We start from the raw sequence: 26,353 nt of genomic DNA on the forward strand, positions 1-26,353 counted from the left end.
CACTTTCAGAAGGTTTAGTTTGGCCAATTTGGGAGGATACGTTTGAATTCCTTTTTGGGGGGATAAGACTGTAAGACATAATATTATATATGCAAATCCATGAATATATATATATATATATATATATTGCTATGTCAATTTATAGGAATGGTGGAAATAAGCTGCTAACCTAATCTTTATGAAAAGCAATGGAGTCATCTCCCCACTTTTATGCCCTACTTTTGCTGGCTTGGTGCTCTGTGGGGTCTTCCTGTTTCATGCATGCATTAGGGCATTTATCATGTTCACTCTACTTTCTTGCATATATCTCTCTGGTTATTCTTAATGCAGAATATATTATATATATTTTTTGTGGTGGGGATAATCTCGTGTAAGTATCATCCTGTTAGGAACAAGCACGTACGACCATTAGTTGAGGTATATCTATGTATGATATGTGCTCCCTAAACTTGAGAATCCTCTTCGTAAGCAAGTCCCACCATTGTCTACATATGATCGCGCGCACTTAGACTCGATTTAAAGTGTAAATAATAAAATCTAATTCTTATCGTCAATTTAAATCTTTAAAACAAATAGTGATTTCACATATAATCTCCATCTTCAATCAACTTGTTAGGAGGAAAACTACTATATAAGTAGGCTGACATCTCTTGAAAAACGCACTCGATATTAATTTATATATGCTAGTGGCATCTTCCTTTATTGGAAGATGTGATAATCAAGTTCAATTATTTCTTGGACAAGTATGGACTAAGATAGTAGGTAGGCTGCATGTTATTGTGCTTTTGAATGCCTTAGTGGGTTTCATATTTCTTTTCAAATGCTGCCTAACAACAGTATCTTTACACGTTCAAGGCACAAAGTAAAAGAATTACAGTACTGGACCACATTATAAATTAACAAAAATTTTATGTGCAGTCCTTTTTATGCACTCTTTTGTGTATTCCAGTGATATGATTGGTTGGATATTAAAAAAAAATTAATCCAACCAATCATATTAGAGTGTGCAGGGAGTACGCAAAAGTGACTGTATGTAACATTGCTATTAAAGAATCAACCAAAATAGAGGCATTGTAGTTGTCTGTTTGGATGATTTTAATAAAGCTTTCTCACTTTCAAGTTCCAATTCCAAATTATCATTGTTAAGAGAAAGAGAGAACGCAATTGGATATATAGATATGAATGGACCAAACTGCAAGGATTTTGACAATAAACCAGAGAGATCGACAGTACTGCATGCTACATGGTAGGAATGTGTGTAGGGTTCATGTGTTGGAGGTGAAGGGGCGAGGATGGATAGATTCGGCAGAGCCATGACCAAGGAGTAAGCTATAGTGGTGTGTGTGATAATATATATGAGTAATGTTAGGTACAAGTTTTAAATAGACAAACCTTACACAAGTCCTTTATAAAAAAGTAAGTCTCACTAAAAAATATTAAGTTTTTTTTTTTAATACTTTTTTAAGGTGGAGTCCACTTTATTACAAAGGGATTGTGTGAGACTTGTCTATTTAAAATTTGCACAAATTATTTCTCGACATATATAGATATATAGAGCATAGATTAGAGGCAACAACGTGGGGGACTACTCAAAGTCATGGAGCTTGAGTACTGATGTACGTGTGGGACTCATCATGTATATATGGCTTGGTTGGTGCATATATGCATGAATCTTGTGAGGCTCACCAGGCAGGCTGATGAATGGAGCCCACTGACCTCAACTTGAAATATTAAATATCAGATATCCAAAGTGAGTATTACAAATGAATGGTAGTACTTAATTATCTTTATATTTCTCCATTTCTTTCTTCAATCTTTTTTTTTTTTAATTACTATCTCATTAATTTCACTTTTTTATATGATTACGTTTAATTAAAAACATGAATTTCCCTAAAAAAAAAATAACAAATATTGGAAAATCTTGAACTTGAAATGCTGGTACATATATGGTGCATGAATATATATTACACTACAACATTTTGTGGCTTTTTCCACAGAGGAGAGTGGTCGGAAAAAGCTAAGATTAAGTGGCAAACAAATTTTTCTCACCAAAATTTTTCATGGGACGTTGGTGGCATATAATAAGTGACGAATACTATTTTGCCACCAATTTTTTTTTTCATGGAAAAAGGTACATTTTTTGCACGAATCCAATTTGTGGTAAAAACTAGTTTGGTTCGTGGCAAAAATTGTTTGGATTTAAGCCCTTATGGTCCTTTAAATTTATTTACCCACTAATATTTTTAGTCGGAAATAATATAATTCTCACGATAATATTCATGAAAAAAATGGTGGCATTAAGTTTTTTGTGATGTATCTTTTTGTGCCAAAAACATGTTTGTAATATATTTCGTGGTGCCAAAAATAACACAATGATTTTTTGTTGTCCAACTCCATCTTTTCCCACCATCTTGTATGATTGCTAATGTTCATTTTTCACGAAAGTCTACAATTTGGTGGCAAATACATACTAGCTACCAAGCATATAGTGATAAAAAGTATATGCCACGAGTTACATTCATGGAAAATGCTTAGATATTTTAGAAAAAAAAATATACAAAAAATAAAAAAAACAGATAAGAAGAAGAAAAAAGAGAGATTTAGCCAAAAATAATCATAACAAATAGTCTAATATAGGCTTAAATAAATGTATTCCAACATTAGAGATCAAAATTGACTCGTACAATAATTTAAAAAGAAAATATTATAAAAATTTACATTTGTTTTTACAAACTTATCCATTTCCAATACATTCAAGTTTTAGAAACCAATACCAAATCATGTCATACAAACTCAGCTTGACCTACAAACAACTAAAGTTCAGCATTTATCAATCAAAAAGAAACTAGCAAAAAATGAAGGGGAAAGCAAATGCATAGAGAAAACAAATGCTACTTCTTCAAAGTGAAAAAGAAGGGGAACAGAACCCAAATTAGTGTTACAGAGCAGTGTTACAGAGCAGAACCCACTTCTTCTAAGTAGTGTTAAAAAACAGAACAGAACCCAAATTGCCTAAACCAAAACAGAGCAGAATTTTATTCTACCTTATCAAGCAGTAGGTTGAACTAATTTCTCTTGTTTATAATAAAAGTAAAACAAGCTTTTCAAAATTACAAACAATAAATAAAAACAGATAAACGGTGACTTATGATGAGCTTCTATATCTGTAATTTAATTTGACAAATGGATTGAGAATAGGCAAGAATACAAAAAGATACTGAAGTGAGCATTTAAAAAAAAAAACTTCCAGTGGACAACCCTGAATCAAGAGCTACTTTGGAAGAAACATCAATGCCTAGCTGTTCAAACTCAACTTCTAACTTATATCCTGCTCTAGTACATGAATATTGGAACTTCTAAATTAATATAACATGCTCAACTAAGCTACTGCATCAATGATATTTTCTAAGGGTGCATGATAAGTTGCTTCAGGAGAGTAAATAAATAGGATTGATCTTGCTTTATAAAAATCACCAAGCTAGTCATCATTGATCCCATAAACATAAGTACTACAATAAGATGCTAACCTTGAGATGCCCTCTTTCATGGAAAACCCATTTGCTAAGTTCAGTAAAAATGCTTGAAGTGTACATGAACCTGCAATTTTCAAGACAAATTATGCTGCTAAATAAAACAGCTGCCAGTATTCTTTTTAATATTGAAAAAAAAAAAAAAACTAAGTTGCCAGCCTAGTACCAACATGACAGTTAGAACCTACTAGTTTGAACAAAATCGTTGGTTGCTTACTTAGACTATTAATCTTGAAGAAAAGTGTTAAAAAAAATAAATTCTCATATCCACTAGTTTAACACATAGTCATAAAGGTTAAACATAATCAAAACTATTAATCAAACTCAATATTAAAAATAGAAGATCTTCTCAATATTAAAAAGAGTAGAAATAAGTATAAATATTCAAGGAGCCTACATTTGGATCAAATACATATACAAAGTCTGAAATTAGTTGAGATAAACTACTCCATGTGAAATCTACATCAAGTTCTACCAACTTCAAGTTCTACAAAAAAAAAATTAAGCAATAAACATAAACTAAGCAATAAACTAAATTAAGCAATAAATATAAACTAAGCAAAAATTAAGCAATAAACTAAGCCCTTATGGTAAATATTCAAGGAGCCTACATTTGGATCAAATACATATACAAAGTCTGAAATTAGTTGAGATAAACTACTCCAAAAGAAACCCACATCAAGTTCTACCAACTTCAAGTTCTACAAAAAAAAAATTAAGCAATAAATATAAACTAAGCAATAAACTAAATTAAGCAATAAATATAAACTAAGCAAAAATTAAGCAATAAACTAAGCCCTTATGGTAAATATTCAAGGAGCCTACATTTGGATCAAATACATATACAAAGTCTGAAATTAGTTGAGATAAACTACTCCAAAAGAAACCCACATCAAGTTCTACCAACTTCAAGTTCTACAAAAAAAAAATTAAGCAATAAATATAAACTAAGCAATAAACTAAATTAAGCAATAAATATAAACTAAGCAAAAATTAAGCAATAACCTAAGCCTTTAGAACCGGAGGTGGCGGGTGGGGCTTCATGGGTGGCGGATCGGGGCTGGGGAAGGGTGGTTTGGGTTGCTAAAGGGCCGGTAATGAAATGGTGAGAAGATGGTGGCCAATGGTGGTGCGACGGCGGCGTGGGGAGGATTTTGGGCGGCGGCTTGCAGCCGTTCGTGGAGGAGTTTGGCGGCGCGAGAGGGGCTGAAAATAGAGGGGTGAGGTCGCCAGCTGATGGGGAAGAGAATGGGAGCAACGGCGAGAGAAATGGGCGGCGCACGGCGGCGCAACAACCCACACCCCGAATGGGTTTCGCACGGCCATCGGGGAGGAGAGAGAGAGCGTGGGGAAGGGAGGTTGGGGTGGGGGAGGTCGCCGGCGTGTGGGGGAGCTGGTGGGCTGGGCGGTGTCGCCGGACGGAGGCCGACGGCGTGGCTGGGTGGAGGACGGCAGATCGGGGGGCTGGGTCGCGCAGTGCTGGAGGAGAAATAAGGAGAAAAAGAAGAAGAAAGAAGAAAGAAGAAAGAAGAAAGAAAAAGGAAAAAGGAAAAAAAGAAAAGGAGGGAAAAAAATTGAAGGGAAAAAAATAAGGTGTAGAATTTTTAATCTGGGTCTTAAAATAGATCTAACGGGTATGATTTTAGAATGATAAAAAAAAATAATATAATTTAAATGCAGTGATTTAGTAAAATAAAATAATAAAATTTATCAACTAGAAAATAATAATTAATAACAATAAAGCACATCAAAATAATTTTTACAACTAAAAAAATCAAAAAATAAATTCAGTGAGAAATTTGATAAATTTAAAACAAAATAATTAATATTTTAAATATCTGAAATAAATTTCTAAAAAAATTAAAGAAAGATAATCGACGTTAAGTGTGAGTGTGGGTATACAATAGGCTAATGTATAATATTCTTCTATTTAAAAATATGTAGAGATTTTTGTGGGGAGTAATATTTGTGGGAATTACTTATTTAGTAGCGGGAAAAAACAATAAACCACGATGATGAAGGTGATAATCAAATAGTTTTTTGCGACGACTTTAATCTGTGGTAAAACGTCAATTTAACTCGTCACAATAATTATTTTTCCACTAAAGGTCTATATGTTGCCCATATTTATTATCGAGGAAACAAGTTAATCACAAAAACTACAGACGTGGTAGAGAAAAATCTTTTACCATCAAACATTATCCACTAAGACAATTTCATGGGAAAATGCGTATGTTTATTCTCTCCAATCAATTTAGTGGCAAAAAGCCACTTTTTTCCACGACGGATATCCGCAGAAAAAGAATTCGTGGCAAAAGCCACAAAATGTTGTAGTGAATTAACTCATATTGACAATGTCAGCAATAATTTGTACAAAATCCTTTTGAATGATCAACACATGAAACTAGCACTGAATCTGAAACCCAATAATGTGTTTGAGAATATGCCCACAAAGCGAATTATATATAGCGGGTTGTGCTCAGATTGACTTAATTTCCACGTAAATCACCAGCTGGTAAATGATTCGTGCGGTGAGATTAATTAGTCATAAGATAAATGAATTAATGAAATAGATAAGTACTCTACAATATATATTAATAGCAAGTTGGCTACGTTCAACTACTTTGTTGCTTAATTACAGCTTCCATTAATTATGATCGTGAGAGCATGGCCACCAGCCTGGAGTTGTACACGCATGGTAGCGTTCAATGGGTCTTATATTGTAGACTGGAATCCGACATGTTGGGTCCAAATCATTAATGTTCTATATAAAACCTTGAGTTAATTATAAACTTAATATTTAGGGTAAATATTAATTAAAGATTTAATAATTTCGTGGTCCCAAACAAAATCTTTTGAGAAACATAAAATCATACCTAACAACCAACATGTAGTTGCCAGCTGCGGCCAGCTTGTTCATCGTATCGAAATCAGCACTTTGATGTTGCTAATGTTGTTTTAGCAGTGCATTTCCCTAAAGTTTTGTCCAAATTAAGGACTTAACTGACATGAATTTTTTCATGAGGATTTTCAATTAATATATATATAAATATATATATAGAGAGAGAGAGAGAGAGAGAGAGAGAGAGAGAGAGAGAGAGAGAGAGAGAGAGAGAGAGAGAGAGAGAAAGAGAGAGAGAGAGAGAGCCATTAATTGCATTGAAAGGGTCGATATTATTCGATCTCGTTGCAATATTGGATCGAGGTAGGAAGAATTCTCGTCGACATGATCGATCTCACGGCCGGGACATATATGGATCGATGCGGCCCGGGTGATGGTCACAGTCATATATATATATGGAAACTTGGAAGCCAAATAGCTGAAAACATGTCTGGAATCTCGGCTCCCCAGTCCCATGACATGTCTCAGTATAATCCAATCTTGTACAATCAATCACTTGTTGGATTATTCAAGCGCTACTAGTGCTAGCTCTACAGTGATTTGAGTTTCAGTTCGTCGATCGATCGCCATCCAAAAAATATTGACAAATTCATCAACATCTCTCTCTCTCTCTCTCTCTCTCTCTCTCAAACACACACACACACACCCACACCCCTTTGGTGTCAATTATTTGAGACATTCAGAGAGCAATTTTTCTGTATTTTCTAGCGGATTCAGATTTTCTATAAGGTTAATCATGTTGTAGCTTATATTAATTAGTACCACGCGGGCCAGATAGTACTAATTATTATGCTGAGTATCAAGATGATCATGACATGCCAAGCTAGCGAGCTATCTCATGTCCCTCTTCATATGATCTATACAAACAAGAACATTGGGGAGAATTGGCAAGAACTTAAATCCAAGTTCATTTATGCTGGAAGACTTTCGATCCTGATCATACACATTATAAAGAAGTAAATGAAACATCTTATACTATAGCACTCATCTTTTTCGTTTCTGTTGATCTCTCTCTCTCTCTCTCTCTCTCTATTCATGAAGGGTGATTTTTGCACGAGTCAATATTAACACATTAAAATCATAAAGATCCATATATAGATCAAGAGGTACATACATATACATACATATATATATATATATGATCTGTTTCTTCAATCCGATGCATGAATATTTAAGGAACTAGATGATCTATATATATAGGGCCTTGCCAGGGAAAGATCTTGGTGGTAGTAATTATATTAATTGTATTTTTTTTTTTTTACTTTGTGTGTTTAATTAATTAGGATTAATAAAAATGACTTAAGACTTGGCATTAAAAATCATCTTATTATGGGTTCATGATTAATTGGATAAATGATTTGGAAGATAAGTCTGATTATGGTTTCAATTGATTGAATTGTCACCTTTTGTGTACCACGACTTTGTGGGCGCAAGAGGCACTGCATGCAGTGACAAATTTTGGAAGATAAATCTAATTATGGTTGCAATTGATTAAAAACTGTCTACTCCCACAAATTTTCGCATGAAATATATATTTTTTTCTTGTTCTTCTTCTTCTTAGCAATAATTATTTGTCTAAACTAATAAAAACAAGGCTCGCATGAAGATGATATGGGTAGGAACGTCATAATCCAAACATACAAATATTTAAAATATATTAATTATAAGAAAATAAGTATAATCAATATATATATAAAATAATACTACATAGAGTCTAATATGTGTAAGCTTCACACACTCTCTTTGAAATAAAATAAAATTTACCATTAAAAAAACAATTTTTCACCTTGTTGATATTAAATTTATCTGTTTCTTTTTCAAAGAGAGCGGAATTACATATTCTAAAACTGCGAATATCATTTTTCACACATATATATATATACAGAAGTAATGTTATTTAAAAATTTTTATACTACACATCATCCACATGACATAATTTGATTTGTAAAATTTATTATTATTTATAAAATATTTATTACTTTTTATATATTATTTTTTTTATTACTCTTAGCATATATCAAAGATTGTGTCACCATCGAAACGTAAGCTAAATTGTATGGGAAAGTAATATCCGCTAAATTAATTAGGAGATGTAAACAAAGACAAGTGGAAGAAAGTCTTGTCTGTCGATCTGATTTACAATATTATCCATTGGAGAGATAAGATTTACGTAAGTTTTATGGTATTTGTATCTCTCTTTACTTAAAGTTTTTTAAATTCATATAAGAATTAGATAGGAATACCACATTTTTTTCAACATTGTTGAAAATTGAGACTTATAGCCCACGCCCTCTACTTGCATTTACTATTCATGAGCTGCGTCAATTACTATATACATTATTAGGTTAGGAATGGGTCAATTTTCTTGCGTATTTTAAGAGCAAAATGAGTTGGGCAGTTCCATATTCATCGTACCACTCCATGTGTCAAGTTTTCTCTCTTTCCATTTTTATTCTTTTTTTATTTGCAAAAGAAAATGTTAATATAACTCTTAAATGTGCATATTCATATATTTTATTTTTTTTTATTTTTTCTTAAGTTGTTCTACAGATACGGGACAATTCACCTGAAAAGTATCCCGAATAGTCTATTTCATTTTTTTTTTCTTTTCTTTTTTTATACATTTTTTTAATCATTATAAATTTTTTTACAAAAAAAATACAACATTTTTTAAAAACACTTTCTTACTCACTAAGTAAAAAAAAAAAATTCAAATTTGTATTTTTTTTATTTTTTTCTTAATAGTTAAAGATGTTCAAAAAATACTAGAAATAAAAAGAAAAAAAATCATTTACACTAGTCTGCATATTTGGAGTGCAATATTGTACTTTTGTAAAAAGAAAAATATTATATTTATAAAATAATTATATAAATTAATAAAATTTAATTTGATTTGTTAGATTATAAAATTATTTTTATTATAAACTAAATTTAATAAATTATATAAGACAACCTTAAATTTATCATATTACTGTTATATGATACCGTATAGCATTCCTAGTAAAAATACCCCCCCCCCCCCCCCCCCCCCCCCCCCCAAAAGGCCCATTGATGTTCTGGGCAACAGAGAGATATGCAGTTGGTTCCAATTAGCGGCAACTTTTGCAAGAAAAAGGGCTCATGTCCACCTGCGAGCCATACCTAACCCACCTGATCAGATTTCATTAATTAGTCGAGGCTCTGTTTTTCAAACGAGTGATGCTCCGTTTGTCAAACGAGTGATGCTCTGTTTAATGCAGTGGCAGGTATAGACTAGCCAGTAATTAATGTAGGTCACGACATCTTTAAAGACTACTGATAAAACGATGCCCATTTACTTAGAAATACAACAATGATTAATCAAGAAACACGACTTTTTAAGCACGTTCTATATAAAGGATTACTTTCAACATTACTCGAGGAGAAATCCGTCAATTTTATAAAAATAAGCAATATATATATATATATCCCTTAGTTAGGTAACGAATTAAACAAGCAAATTCCAAATCACACGATGATTTAAGAAAGATTTAGATCATATATATCAAAGTTTACTTTAAAATATTAGTCAATATGTATTACTATAAGTGAGATCATGATTATAATTATTATAACATATAGTTCTATCATCTATTTAATTAAAAAATAATATAAAACTTGACCCTCAACCCACTTTTATCGTTTTGGCATGGAATTTTAAAGTGTTTTCATTTTGGCATCAAGCTAAGCAATATTGGACCAATTCAACGAGCCATTAATTATTGTTTTTTGTCTCTCCATATTAATTGCTTTTGGGTATAATTTATTGCAATCCCCTCCCCATCCACAGCTTGTATTTGTTAATTTAATAAAGACTTTACTATATCCGTGATTGATCAACACAATTACTTTATATTAAAAAAATAACATATCTAATTATATTAATAAAATATATAAAAATTACGACTATATATAAAATTTTTATTTAATAAATTATATTTTATTCATAATAATAATAATAATAAACTAATATATGATTTAGACATTGATATAGGATCCTACTTTGATCTAATCCAACCGACAGAATTATCCTCAAATTTGTCAAAGAAAAACAGTCGCATTAACATTAGACAAGCAGTGTACTGATATCCCTTGAAACCATGAAATACAAAAGTTCGACAAGAAGGAAAATAGAAATACACAAACCAAGTTAAGATATGGAAACACCAAAACAACCCTACAACTCATAATGAGCAGCTGCCTCCTCTTCTTCGTCTTCCACCAAAGTTTTCAATTTTACATTGTCAGAGTTCCTCACGGAGCAATTGGCACGAACTTCTCCATGCTTGCCGGTCAGCACGCTAAGTTGCCCCATCTTGGTCATGAAATCAACGAACTTCTCAAAGAAGAGGTTCTCATCAACAGCAAAGCTAGTGACAATGTCCCTTGTCCTTTCATCAGTGTACAAATCTTGGTCTGACGTGAACAAGCCTTGGCGATTCATGAGATCAACATAGTACTTGTTATCAAACTTGTTGGGGGACCGGATGTCCAAATCTGTGAAGCCATCGGATTCGTTTGTGGGACATATTTTTTTAAGGTCTTTGGCGAAGGTCTTGTCCATGGTAGGGTCCTGAGTCGGGTAGAGGCGACCAGTGAAGCCGGCACAGTGACCGATGCCGATGGTGTGGCCACCGGAGAGGGCAACAATATCGGTGGCGTCGAAGTTTTTGGAGGACAGGTTGGCAAGAAGGTCACTGGTGGTGCTTGTAGGTGGGGGGAGGTTGGCCAATGTTACTTCCTGTGTTGCAAAGTTTAGTCCGTCCCTCCTTCCAAGTGGCACGGCATAATCGGGGCCTCCTGACTGCAGGGAGGAAAATGCAAAGAGAGGTTCAGCATAAGTTACATGAAATATTTTCCAAGGCAATACCTACTAATTTAGCATATGTTTATAAAAAAGATAGTGTTCCAACAGAAGATAGAAATCTCCAATCTCGAAGAATATGGAGAGGAGATTGCGAAGAATATAAGTGACAATCTGGCGTTTAGTGTTGAATTAGCTAGCTAGATTCTATGCAGTGCGACAGAAAAGTAAAGAGGATGTACTAAAAGTAAGTACCAGGAAAACAGCATCACGCGCAGCAAGAGCAGTGATGTCCGCGCAAGAAACGACCCTTCCGCACTTGTCATGGACGAGGTCACGGAGATCATTGATGATCTCAAATGCCGTAGCTCTCAAGCTGAGGTTTGGAGGCGCATCCTGCTCGCTCGGACCACTGGCTGATCCATCAAGCAACACAGAAGCATCACATCCCTGCATCGAACGTGAGATGCAAAAATTAAAGGAATATTTCACCCAAAAAAGAAATGCTCACAAATTGTTGTTTACTACCAAAACATCCCATATAAAGACTTGTTTGGTTAGCAAGTAAGTTTAGACAGATGAAATTGTATTTTCTTGTATTAGAATGGCCCATGTGAAACGGACAAGTCCAGACTTTTCTTCTTTATGTATACTGTTCGTTGGTCTGTGCTAATAGAGTCCAAAGATCTGAAACTCATAGAGCAGTCGTATTTCCTATTTGCAGACATGATCAAGGAACTAAAATTGAGAAGATCGCTCAAGATTAGGGCTATTAGTAAAGATAGAAAGCTTTTCATGGAGGAAAAGCAGATACCCATCATTTTGTATGCTGTCAAACACTTATTCTACAGAGTTTTGCAATGATTTTTAAAGCGTTCAAGTGCATAATCTTCTGATGATGAGGACTAAAGAGTGACCCCCCTGAGCTTATGCTAGACTAGTTTCGTTACCTGAACAAAGCAGTCGTGGAAATGGAGGCGCAGCAAGCCTGCAGCTTGACCGATATCCTTCTTGAAAACCTTCTTGAGCTGCTTTCTGACGATGGATTCAAGCTTAGGGCATTTAGAGTCGTAGAATGACCATGAGAGCCCTTTCATTATTGGGACAGAGGATTTTACCTCTGAGGCAAAAGCATAGGAAGCCAGTAAAAGAGATGAAATCAAGAGCACAGAGGAAAAAGAAGTAAGACCAGCCATGGTGGGTTTGGTTTTGATTGTGCAGAGACAGAGCAAATGGGGGAGCTTTATATAAAAGCCAGACAGCTTGGAGGGTAAGCTTGCAGACGATGAATCATACCAGATATTTTGAATAGTCTCACCTTGGACTTTTCAAGGGAATGGGAAGGGAACCTCGGAATCCTTTAAAATGTCCAAAAAGCCATGGATTATTGTAACACTTTCACACTGCAAGTGTGCAACTTGGAATATAAAAGCGTGTGGAGTTCACAAGAACTGAAATCTTATCCGTTAACATCTATTTTTTTTTTTTTTTTGAAATATTTTCTACCAAATCTAATCAAATTTGGCAACCAAGAGAAAAATAGTTGTTAGTGGACAAGCGGCACACTCCTTTGTCTAAGAAATAGGCACACGAAAAATAAAAGTAAAAGCAGCAATTCTACAATATTTGAAAGAATTCATGAAAACTATATTCTTATATATAGTCTTTAAATTCGCGCGCTCTTTTAAAAAAAATGTATAATGTATTATTAAAAAAATAATTTTTTTCATATAAATCTTAAATTAATCTAATTCTTTTAAAAAGAGTGCCTGAGATTTTTTCACCATCTCTATTTTCATATTTGTTATGCAATTAACTATGAGATTTATGCCCAAAGCCTAATTATGAGATTTTTTTCATATGAGATATCTTCAGAATAGCGCTTATTCTGTAGGGGTGAGTTCGAAGGATCTTATTTTAAAGAGGTTTTCCAACATTAAAAAAAAAAAATTGTAAAATTAATGGCATATGTTAGAATTGTGTTTGAAGTAATGAAAATTCTTAGATTTATTTTTTTTAGATAGACCATCGAAATAATTTTAAAAAGGAAATTTTTGTGAGAGATTATTTTAGATTTTGTCACTAAAATCAAGATAATGTATTTTAATGATTTTAGAATAAAAATATTTAGGGAAAAAATAATAATTTCTCAAACCTCTTTCTTACATTGTGCCTTTCTTCAGTCTCTATACGCCATTGGATAACTTTTTTTTAATAGGTAACGTCATTGGATAACTTTTAAATTTGATGTACTTGCAATAAGAAAAAAAAACGCATCAAATCTTAATATTAAAATTACGTAGAGACTGTATAATCTATACATCAATTTAAAAATCAAATAATTCGTTGTAATAAATATTAAAAAATTGTTGAAATAATGACTAGTGTTAAAGTATGATAAGGTTAAAAAAAAAACTTATAAAAAGAAAAAAAATTAAAAAAAAAATTATTTTATTGATATGATTGATTAAAATAATTATTTTATATTAAAATAATATAATCAATTATATTAATAAAATAATTAAAAAATATGTAAAAATGATTATAAATATAATATTTGATTAAATAATATAAAGTCATAATAAATGCCTAAGAAGGACTCCAAATGACTGACTTTATAGGGGCAACTTTCTAGGGAATTTCCATGCTTTACAGTATTATTTACATTGTTTTTTCTGATGGCCACATGGATTACTCCAACATAAAAATGTAGCAGCCCATGTGCGTCTTTTTCCTAAACTGCCAAAAAATGTGATGGTTTTATAGATAGTCTTTCAGGCCATTAAAGTCCAATAAAGTGGTAAGACCAAAAGTCTAATAATGATTTATGCGATGTAATTTAAATTTTAAATTTTAAATTTTATAAATTAAATTTTATCATGTAAATAATATGAAGTGTAAAGATTTTTAAATAATACTATTTTGAAAACAAATTACAATAAAAGTTTATTTGAATTTAAAAATAAAATGAGATAGTTTTAGATAAAAGTTAAATAAAATATTATAGTTTAATATTATTATTTTAAAATTTTAAAATATTAAATAATTTATTATATTTTATATAAAAATTTAAGAAAATTATAATTATGAGTAGACGAGACATTTTCTGAATATAAACAGCTTAAAAAGTTTATGCTTAGAGACTAAAAGAATCTTACTGGAATATTATATGAGGTACGGGAAAAAATAGGGATGGAAAAGCACTCTTTTGCAGACAAAAAACGATAGAAAACAGCAAAAAGAAATTTTGAAAAGCAAATATTGGTCAAAAGAGGCCATTTTCAAGCAACCCTCTCCTCCTTGTGGTCTAGATCAATATTTTGAATATTATATCTGATGTTGTATCGTTTAATCACTATAATAAAATATTTTGATATTGATATCGTTCGGGATAGTGGATATATAAATAATTTATATATATATAAATATATATAAATTATATTTTAAAATAATAATTTATATATGAATAAATTATACATAAATACATATGTATATATAAATTATAAATAGTCTGATCCGAATTGAAGGTCAAAATATAAGATTACAATTTAAAAATAAAAATAAAAAGATAAAGATCGAAATACAGGCCGGTATGTAGGTCGATATTAGTTGAAATCTAGACCGGTATGACCGATATGAAATTGGTACTATACCTGTTCCGATCAGTTGAAATCTTGTCTTCTTGATTTTTATGGTGGTAAAGATCTTTGTTTTGATCTAAGTATGTTTATATTATTACAAAAATTTTATATACTTTTATTTTTTACTTTTTTTTAATGTATTTTAATAATATGATTAATTATGTTATTTTTTAATATAAAATAATTATTTTTATTAATTATATCAATAAAATACATAAAATAATATATAATAGTGATTAACAGAACTCATATAATTATATGTATGACTAAGTTTAGGATATTTTGTTTAAGGACCGAGCTACTATATGGCTCAGTCGTGGGCGTACTGCTTAGACTAATTTTTTTTTTCATATTTTTTAAATATTTAAAAAAATATATTAATATATTAAAAATTATTTTTTTAATTATTGAACAAAATTAAAATAAACATATATTTTTTAAATAATATATTTAGTACATATTTAAAATTACGGTGAAAAATATAACTTATAACTTTAAGACTTATAGCTTATAATTTAAATAATAAGTTATATATTTCAAAAACTATTTACTGTTTGATAAATATATATTTAAAGAATCTTTAAAATTAATTATATTAATTTTTTAAAAATATATAATTATCTACAGGAGTTTTTTGATTTGGTATTTTTTTTTAAAATAGACTTTTAACTTTTTTAAATAATTAAAATACATTCTATAAATTTATCAAATATATTATTTTTTAAAATAATTTTTATATAATTAAAAATATTTTTTTAAACTTTCAAATTCCATCCTAAACATGTTCTCAAGCGGACAAATTAACTATTTCTCCTATATTTAATGAATGAAGAAATCTTGTTGGAAAAAAAATAAATGAAAGGGGTGGATAGTTGCTCTCAGATAACACATTTTGACAATTTGTAAGACTTTTGAACAAACAATGCAATAAGAGGGAGTGCCTCGGAAGGGTCGCCAGCTTTCACAATCAAATATGGATACAGAAAATGGATAAGATTTAGGTGGTCCAGAAAATGGATAACAATTATCCTCTGCAGATACGTAAATCCTTTTAACATGTTGTGTTTAAATGGAAAAGAAATTACGTAAATTAATTTACCAGCAGAAACTGTGACGCCCCCAAAATTCCCACGCCCGAACACGGGGAAATTGAGACGTCCGGATGGTGACACCCCGGGTCACCATCCCATCGACGGGTGCCGAGTGTGTGCAAGACAGCAATTGTGTACAGAGAGACACGCAGCGGATAAGAAAGTCATAACTAAGTACCAGAATTTTTCTTAACATAATACAAGCTGTTTAAAACGTACATAGATAAAATATTACATATACCACAAATACAGTTTTAAACAAATAAAAAGATAACATCAGCAACCCGGCGGAGCCGCATCCTCGGGCTCAGCCTCTTCCTCCTCAACCTCATCTCCTGCACCAAAAGCTACGGAACCACGAATGGTACCGCAGGTAAGTAAAACCCAAACACTACCAGATAAAAGCACATATAACTCAAACAAGATGCATGAAACATGCCCAATGCTCAAACCCGTTAAAACACAAGTTTTCCACGCACGCCAAAAGACACATTTGACATCTCAAACCATTATCCAATTTTAACCGTATGCACCATGACCTCCCCTAGGGGTCATCCGCACACCCTGGCTCCAGTGTCACACCGCAGAGTACCGCCACGCATGTGACACCCAACGAGCGATGCCCAGTTCCGCGCCCCGCGCGTGCGTAGCCAAGCATCCTCTAGCCCTCGCCAGCGAAGGGCCACGGAGTCGGTGAGTAGGCCGATGCCCGGTTCCGCGCCCGGCGCGTTCGTAGCCAAGCACCCCCTAGTCCCGCTCCCATTATCGCTTTCGATAACTCAGGGGACATCACTCAGTTTATTCCGCTCCCGAGTGACCAGAGGAGCTCCACCGAGATAATAACCCATCCCGGCTTGGGCTCGTGATACCCACGCACCCGCAACACACTCACGCCAAAACACAGGCTTTTCTCATAAACCCACAACACACGTGCATGCACCATGAAATGCCATATCAATGCATAATAAAATAATCCAACAATCATAAATCAAATAAACAAGCAACTCCGTCCTCCATCCATCCGACCCCCGAAACTCCTCGGACTCAGTCCGGAATCAACAACCAACAACAGATAAATAAATTGAATGAGCAATATATATTTAAATCTGAAAATAGGGTTTGGAAAATACTTACAGCGCTATACGGCAATTTTAGAAAACAAGCGGCGTTGCAAGCGGCGGAAAAACAGCAACGTCACAGTGAAAATTCACTGTGGCCGTGGGTCCGAAAAACCCACTTTTGAACGGGGACAAACTAGGACACGGGATTGATAGGGAATGGTCTAGAGGTGGTTGTGAAGCTATAGGAAGTGACGGACGGCCGTGGGTGGCGGCGGAATGGCCGGAAATGGCCGGATTACCCAAAACGGAAACTAAGCTCGTAGGAGCTGTTCCGGTGGTCGTTGGAGGCCGGAAATGGGTGGGTTAGGACGGCAAGGAGTCGGTGATGAAGTGGTGAAGAAATGGTGGCCGGAGGTGGAGCGACGGCGGCGGATCGGAGCAAAATCCGTGCGCCCTTTGGAAGCTTTTTCCGGCCAAATGGCCGGCCGGTTGGGGGTGGGTTTTGGAGGGAAGGTAGACCGGAAGGAGAGGAAGAGAATGGGACCGGTGGGAGGCCGAACGGTGGCCGGACGGCGGCGGTAGGGCTTAGGGAAGGTGACGCCGGCGTAGGGAGAGAGAGAGAAGAGAGAGAGAGCACGGGGGGGGTGTCCGGGTCGAGCGGGAGAGAGGAGAGAGAAAAGAAAGAGAAAAAAGAAAAAGAAGAAAAAAGAAAAGAAGGGAAAAGAAAAAAGGAAAAAGAGAAAAAGAAAAAAGATGTGAAAAGAAATGAGGTCCAGTCCTCACTCCGGGAAAAGAAACAAACCGCCAAAAAGATTAAAACCACAAAAACAACTAAAAGAAATAAAACACAACCTCAAATAAATTAAAATAAATTAAAAACCGACTTTAAAAACGCAATTAAAATAAAATAAAATATCTGATATATTAATTAAAATAAAAACAATTATTTCAGCGAAAATACACTTAAAAGCGGGTCATCACAGAAACCTTTGACACAAGGAAATTAAGTTCCTGCATGCATCTACATTAAGTTTGAGCCAATCCATCGTGGGAATATATGATGCTGGCATAGCTGTTGGCTTGAGTTGCTATTCTAGAAAGAAAACAATCTCCGCACCACTTTTGGAGCTCTGACTAGTGTATTTCAGAGATTAGGCTCCAAATTAGTACAAGCTTTTAGTTCTTGGCTTTCCAAACGGTGGGGGTGTACAGAACCGATAAATCATAAAACCAATCGCCACTTAGGGGAACGATCGACCGTGTCAAAACTGACAAGAACTAGTGGAGAATTGGTCAGCATACAGTAAAACATAGAAAAAATCGATGTTTAGAGGTTCGGTCTGGGTTTAAAGTTGGACTGGACTTCTAAACTAGCCAATGGTATAAATAATTTTTTTTAAAATATACCTTCTCCAAATGATACCCGTTCAAGTGGAACGGCATCGTTTTTAACCTATAGTAAACAACACATAACTGAAACGATAGTGTCTCATGCAAAACGTATGAAAAAAAAATTATGTAAATTGACGCTACTTGATTTAAAAAATTTACTACTAGCTTTTTCTTCCCCACATCACTCTCTCTCTCTCTCTTTGTGAAATACTCTCTCTCTCTCTACTCTTTCAGGTGAAGCTTGCTACTAGAGGAACTAAACATTAATTGAGCACCGACATAGAATCGATACGGCCAATTTTCCTCCTCTTTCATGCCAAAACGTATGAAAAAAAATTGTGTGAAACGATGCCGTTTAATTTAAAAAATTTACCTTAGCTAGCTTCTTTTCCCTACATTAGTCTCTCTCTCTCTACTCTCTTAAGCGAAGCTTGTCGCTAGGGGAACTGAATATCGATTGAGCTTGACAAAGAACCAATACGGCCTATTTTCCTCCTCTCCATCCATTGATTACGGTTGGTAGCTCCTCCCTCTTAAACAACGTCGGTCGGCATCGATTTTTTTCAAAAACCTTGCTGAAGGCATTGGTTTTCACCCTAACCAAATAGGCATGCATGATGAGGAACATTCTTTGAATGCAAAAATTGAAGTTTCTGCCCATCCTTCCTCTTGATTTTTGAGTTTGCTAAGAACCCTATTGTGTAAATTCTTTAAAGCAATTGCCCAGCATCTTTTGCAATTAAGAGGGGGGTTTCTGTAATGAAAAAACCTACACAACTTCTTACTATTCACACAACTTCTATACATCACACTTTTTTAAAATTTTATTACTTTTTTCTTTTATCAAATATTTAATATATGAATAATAAATAGAAGAATTGAATTAATTTAAGAAGAATAAACTCAAAAAAATTTGAAAAAAATATTAAAAATTTGAAAAAAAAAAAAGTGGTGTGTGGAGGTTGTGAAGTTGTATAGCATTGCTCTACTGCCATTACTGCATCAAAGTTCTTTATAACAACTTCTATATATATATACACCTAAAGAATAATTTTATTTAAAGGCTCATATAATTTTATTTGGTCAGTTTGGCCAGAGGCTGCCATTGTTGCTTCTCATTCATATATGCCTTTTGCAATTCCGGGCGAAAAACAAGTTCTCTGTCGCTCTGTTATCTCTTTCCTCAGCTCATTAGGAATTTTTTTTTTTTTTTTTTCCTTCTATTTTTGTGATTGTAATACTCTTAGAATTGTGAATCTTAATGGACTTGGATTGTGGGTTTAGTTATTATATATTCTCTATTTGGGTATCTTATATTTGCTTTTTACTTGTACATAAAAAGCCCATGTCCATTAGCTTTTGATGTCACACCAAAAATCATTATCTTTTCCCCTGTTGAACATAAACGATCTTGGGGAGTCGATGTCTAAATTCTTGTGCTTTGATTCTTATTATTCTTATTATTATTATTTTAAATTAGTTACAATCAATACTCTTGTATAAAACAAAATCTCATTTATCATACCAAGAAAATTAATGATACAGTCTTAAAATAGGTACACTTACGCACTATTTTTAAAGAGCAATGCTATTTAAACATTTTATACTACATATCATACACATGATATAATTTGATTTATAATATTCAAATTTTAAAATTTATCTTTTAAATTAAATTATATCACATGAATACTAAGGCCCACTACTATAAAATAAAAATTTTCATATAAATTTTAAATTTTTTTTTTTTTTTTAAAAAAGAGTATACGGAGCTTATATATCATAAGACTACAAAAATGATTTTCTTACCAAAAATTTCATACTTCAAATATCTCTCTTCCACACACATTCATTCTCCACCACTCCTTAGCATTATGTGATAATAAAGTTAAAAGGTCACCTAACACCACTATACGCATAGAATAAATCATTGTTTTACAAGCCTAAATTCCCTTATCAATAAATTTAATAAAATGGAAAAGTAGTTTAATTGTGGTTGTTATCTCATCCTCCTCGATCGTTTGGGTCCACCACCACCCACCTATCACTTCCAAACGACAACCTTGCCATTCATATTGTGACAAAACTGGGATTAAAAAACAGAGAGAAATCCATTGACTAAACATGTCTCATGTTGGCGCAAGCAAAACGACGTGAAAGTGCTGCCTTTTTAGCAAACTTTGCGTGTGGAGGCTCCTCTCCATTATTGAGGTAGTTCTACAAATTAAAGCCGTGCTCAAATCTTATACCTAGTCCTACCATGGGTGGGAAAAAGAACTAAAAAATAGCTTGCATCTTGTTATTTAGAATAATATTATGTACAGTTATAAAATATACAAATATTACATAATTATTTTAAAAAAAAATTATTAAATAATTAATTTTTTTAATATAAATTTTATATTTATTAACTTTTTTTTTTCAAATATATTGCACTGCAGTTGATTACAAGAGTTTTTATTGCATTTTCCATAAAAATATTGGTTACAAGGGGGCTTTCAACAAACCCCCAAGTGCAACGAGATTTCCAAAAACTTAATCATTTACAAATGAGTTTTGTTACGTATAAGTAAAATCGTGTATTAATCTACGTACCAATACAAATTCTTTTATATTCAAAATTTAAATTAGTATTATTTTTAATGAAATTTACTTTTTGACCAATCATATTATATTGGTGCACATATTAATGTGCAGTTGTGCTTACAATTAGATTTTTCCTTTACAAATTCCAATAGATAGGGTATACAATACTCAAGCTCTGGTTGGGAACACAAATGTTCACATATTTTCATACTATTTTACTACTATTTCACTGCCATTAGTAGACAATTTAAGATTATCTAAACGGAGCATCAGTGTCAGACTCATAAATATACCTCAAAGTTACTGAAAAACAAGTTAGAATTCGTCAAATTTCTGAATGAAATATGCTCAACAAACCATAAGGATTTCTCTCCTATGCCCTATGCACTCCATGCAAAAGGCAGGGAGTGATTCAGCTCTGCTCTCTCCTTTCTACATTTGTCACTCTATAAATCAGTAACAACTTGAAAATAATGAATTCTAACATGTAAGGGGGTATACAAAATCTAGCTCAACTGAAATAGAATATAGAGTAAGGGTGAAAACTACAGTCTATAATAATAATAATAAAGTGACAATAACTCTAAGGACTTTGGCTTATGCACAAATCCATTCCAAACAGCCTTACTTTAACCACAATACTAAAACGACACTACTTGCACATAATTCATACCTTGCTCAACAAGCTATTTACTTCCCTTCCATGATCTCAATGAGTCTCTCAAAGAACTTGAACAACAACTTTTAAATGCAATTTCACCCTGAAATTGCATTCAACGATTCAACCACCTGACCCATTGTTGGCCTCTCTCTTGCTATCTCACTTGTGCACGAACGAGCAATTTCAAAATAGTTCTTCACATTGGCCTCCGATAGCTCCTCTCTCATGATATTGGCATCCAACATTTCCATTTGCCTATTGTGGGCCACCATTCCTTTTGCCCATTCCACTAGCACAACCTCTTTTCCATCCACGACTGCCGGTAAATTGGGTCGCATACCTGTCGCGATTTCAAGCAATAATACCCCAAAACTATACACGTCGGCCTTCACCGTTGCCACTGTCAGTCCTTCCCTGTACTCCGGCGGCATGTATCCCATCGTGCCCGCCACTTGCGTCGACACGTGGGAATGCTCGTCGACCCTTCTTGCTAGCCCAAAGTCTGCAATATGGGCCTCAAATCTCGAATCCAACAACACATTGCTAGCTTTTATATCCCTATGAATGATGGGCTTCTCCAAACCATGCAAATAGGCGAGCCCATTAGCCACACCCTGGGCAATCTTAACCCTCGTCTCCCAAGATAACGGTAACCGTACGCCGGAGTTTGACCAGATCGCTGCCGAGGTATCGTTTTCTGATGAAGCGTCCTGCAACCATTGATCGAGGCTGCCTTTTTCCATATACTCATAAACTAGGAGTCTCTCGGACCCCGAGACGCAGTACCCGAGAATCTTGACGATATTTTCGTGACGGAGCTTACCCAGGGTCTCCATCTCGGCCTGAAACTCCCGAAACCCTTGAAAAGCGTCCGGGTCGAGCTTCTTGACGGCGACGGTGCCGCCACTAAGCTGCGCCTTATAGACGAGGCCGAAGCTTCCGTCTCCAACGATCAGGTCGGCGGAGAAGTTCTTGGTGGCGATGACGAGATCGGCCATGGAGATTCTGAGGTTAGGGTCGAAGGACGCGCTCTCGTCGACAGTGATGGAGGAAAGCTCGTTGCTACCTCTGGAGAGGGCACGGGTTCGGGCTTGGGCTCGATCGTGAGCTCGGTTGCGATATGTAGGCTTCTCGTTTCGTTTACAGACGATGATCAATAAAGCCACGATTATCGTCACGATGAGGAAACTCGCAGCGGCTGCGATAAGAGCTTGGAGACCACCAACCATGGCGAAACAAGAGGAATTCAAGGAGGAGAAAGGTGAAAGCGATGGGAGGGAGGGGGAGGGGGAGGGGTGTTCGAGATATGGATGTGTAAAGGGGGGTGATTATGGGGATGGAATTTGACTGGGAAGGATACTGGAATTTTGGTGAAGGAAAAAGAGGGCCGCCATATGCGGTGGGGTGAGAGGTTTCCAGGAAGATAGATTGGTCAGTCGTCGGTGGTATCTAAAGTCTCTAACTTTTACTCTGAACCAGTCAACGTTCACAGAGAAATACTACGGGGAAGAATTGTGTGGGGGGAGAGAATTCTAGGGGTCAGATGACAGATTGAAGATTCATCAATAACCGTCAATTCAGTATTAAATACTACATCCTAAGTTTTCATCCAAATTACTAACCCATATCTCATATGGCAAGCATTTATATAAAAAATATTAAAAAATAATAATTACAATCATAAATACGTAAATATTATATAATTATTTTAAAAATATAAATAAATATAATATTTATATAAAAAAAATTAATTTTTTAATAATAAACTACACATTTTTTTAAAATAATTAAACGATATTTATATACTCTACGATTATATGTAACATAACATTCTTAAAAAATATTAGGTCTAAAACTAGATCTTAATAGAATAAAAAATTTTACTCGACAGTCCTAAAACACATGAAAAAAAAGATATAAAATAAAACTTATACAAGCAAATGTATAATATAAGACTGTTGAATAAAAGAACTCTAAAAAAATTAATTTACTACCGATATATTTTGATACAATAGGTTAGATTTATTAAAAATATTTTATAATCTAATCTAACCTATTAAATCACATCGTTTTATAAGTTTTTTCATATTATATCATAGCTAATTTTTTTTTTTAATCTTTTATATTTTAAAAAGTGATGAGTATTGAGTATCAATAATATAAATTTTTTTAGAAAATATATATTAGAATTTCTTGAAACTTTGAAATATAATTTTTTTCGAACAATTAATTTCTTAAAAAAACATTTAACTTATTTATAATAATCTACCGTGATAAACATTTTTCAATAAACATTTTTAGATTTATTTACAACCCATCCAGGACCCACACATGTCATTTAAGGAAAAAGGGAGAAGGGCAATGATTGATTTAAGAAAAATTATATTCATATATATTTACTATTTAGTAAATTATTTTTATATAATATAATTTAAAAGATAAATTAAATTTTTTTTAATAATATAAATGATTTATTCTATTTAAAAAAATGAGTGATATATTTAAAATAAATTATATAAAAGCAATCTTATAAAAAATAATAAAAATAATTTTATAATTAGATAAATCACATCAAACTATATTAATTTATAAAATTATTTTATAATTAGAGTATTTTCCATTTAAAAATAAAATAACTCGATTCAATAATTGACGGTTGGGATAGGTCTTAGATTAGCGAAGACAATCTATATACGTGTAATGATTCTAAACGGAAACGCGAGTCAAAATACGTAAAAGGCCATTGAATTAAGAGAAATTACGAAGCAAGATTCCGTGGAAAGGACCCACTGTCCCCACACGGTATTTGGCTACCTACTCCTCAGACAACTATTGCAAGAAAATCCAAGCAACGGGAACGGGAGAATTGCTATATTTTAGTCAAAGGCTATAAGCTTAACTTCACTTCCCTTCACCAAAACGGCGACGTTAGTCGAAATATATATTTGAAATCATGTTCCGTTCACATATCCATCATTACACGCAAGATGTGAATTCATATGCATTATTTAAAACGGGATAAGAGTTTATAATATGGTTCGCATATCCGTTTTGACTAACTTCCTTGTAATCTAGGCAAGTTTCCGATGTTAGCCTCCCATAGAAATTCGGATTGTAACTGAATACTTGAATTTGTCAAAATATCAATTTAAAGAAGAAGACTATAATTACAAAATGACAAGAAAAATCTTTTTTAAAATGTAAAAGCCGATTTCCAGTACGCGGTATTGACTCGTATCCACATTATATAACCGTACTCACATTCAAATAGAGGCAAATGCAAAATCTGGATACCTATTCAAGTAAAACTAGGTCGGATATCCACTAGGAAGAATTTGATTTTCTTGATTCCCAACCAAACAATGATAAAAATTCGATCTGAATTTACAACACTAATTAGATGTATATACATGAAGTGATTTTAAATCCAACAATTTTACATGGTACCAATAAAATTATAAAAAGCTTTTCACTTTATGTGACAAAATGCTAAATTTGAATAGTTGACAAAGTTCACCCTTCAAATTTAAAAAAAGTGATAATTTACACTATCGTTCAATTCTATGATTAAAATAGATAAGAACAAATATGTGACATTGTAATCTTGATGATCAAATCTTAGCAATGCATATGTATAACAATGATTTTAGATTTGATAATTTTATATGAGACAAATAAAATCACATTGGTAAGACATGATAATTTCATTGCATGAGAATAAACTCTACACCTTTACATTTCCTAAAATTCTATATTTTACATTTCAAACTATTGAAATTAACTTATTATACCCTTTGTTAATATTGTGTTTCACACACCTTTTGGCCAAGCTCTAGTGATTCGGGTCTTCGATCTTGGGCTCGTACACATAAAGAAAACACAGAAAATGAGAGTCTTGGTGGAGGCTGAGAAGTCTCCAATTCTTAAGTCAATATTCTTTTAATAGTTTGTATGATAGAGTTTAGAGATTAGAGAGAGTTTTTCATATATAAGGATTGATTTTTATGCTAAGTTTTTGGGGGTCAACTACCCATACCCCATGTCAGGGGGCTATGTCATCTCAACAATTCCTTTAATCAGATTCTTTTAATGCGGCGTGGTTTCTGGGGTGTCGTAATTAATGCGATGTGACTCCTTATCCCTTCTATCCTGTGGGCACACACTGTCAGGCTCTTCATCCTCTACCTGTTAGAAGATCAAGGATTACCTGCATTTCCTGCCCACTTGCATGTACAGTGCTATTTGAGGCTAAGCGTCGTAAGGGAATGCCGAGGTAATGTGTCCCCTCATTCCTTGCATCTTGGAGATTTCCTGCATGATTATGGCCATAAGCCGACCTCTTATAGGCCTAGGACCTCTAATGGGTTGAGGGATCACCTAGTCGGGCCGAGCTCTCCATGTTTAGACTTATCTTTTAGACTAGCCCGAGGGAAAAAATCCCCTCACACCCTCAAAGTACTAAAAATTGACACAACATGTTACATCTTCAGGTTACTAAAAACTGACATTTTGTAATCTTCATTAATATTTAATTTTCAAGATTGTATCAAGTCATCTAATTTTCAACCGTCTCAATAATCAAAATTGAATAAACATGCAAAAACAATAGAGCCCTATTCAAGCAAAGTGCACAAAAACAATCTATTAGTGATCAATTGAAGTTGCGC

The 26,353-nt window shown here is 33.6% G+C and overlaps 2 protein-coding genes across 2 annotated transcripts; both read right to left on the reverse strand.

The window, feature by feature from the left end:
* Positions 1-10,487: 10,487 nt before the first annotated feature.
* On the reverse strand, positions 10,488-12,616 carry LOC122299685 (peroxidase 12-like). Its single transcript, XM_043110100.1, has 3 exons — positions 12,205-12,616; positions 11,510-11,704; positions 10,488-11,254 (listed from the first exon to the last, which is right to left on the reverse strand). Exons 1-3 carry the CDS (start codon positions 12,448-12,450, stop codon positions 10,628-10,630), a joined length of 1,068 nt encoding a protein of 355 aa, XP_042966034.1. The 5' UTR covers positions 12,451-12,616; the 3' UTR covers positions 10,488-10,627.
* Positions 12,617-21,558: 8,942 nt separating this feature from the next.
* On the reverse strand, positions 21,559-23,246 carry LOC122299721 (leucine-rich repeat receptor protein kinase EMS1). Its single transcript, XM_043110139.1, has one exon. The coding sequence runs from the start codon at positions 22,913-22,915 to the stop codon at positions 21,782-21,784; it is 1,134 nt and encodes a 377-aa protein (XP_042966073.1). The 5' UTR covers positions 22,916-23,246; the 3' UTR covers positions 21,559-21,781.
* Positions 23,247-26,353: the final 3,107 nt, after the last annotated feature.

This window comes from Carya illinoinensis, chromosome 16, assembly GCF_018687715.1.
Source record: "Carya illinoinensis cultivar Pawnee chromosome 16, C.illinoinensisPawnee_v1, whole genome shotgun sequence".
Taxonomy (NCBI): domain Eukaryota; kingdom Viridiplantae; phylum Streptophyta; class Magnoliopsida; order Fagales; family Juglandaceae; genus Carya; species Carya illinoinensis.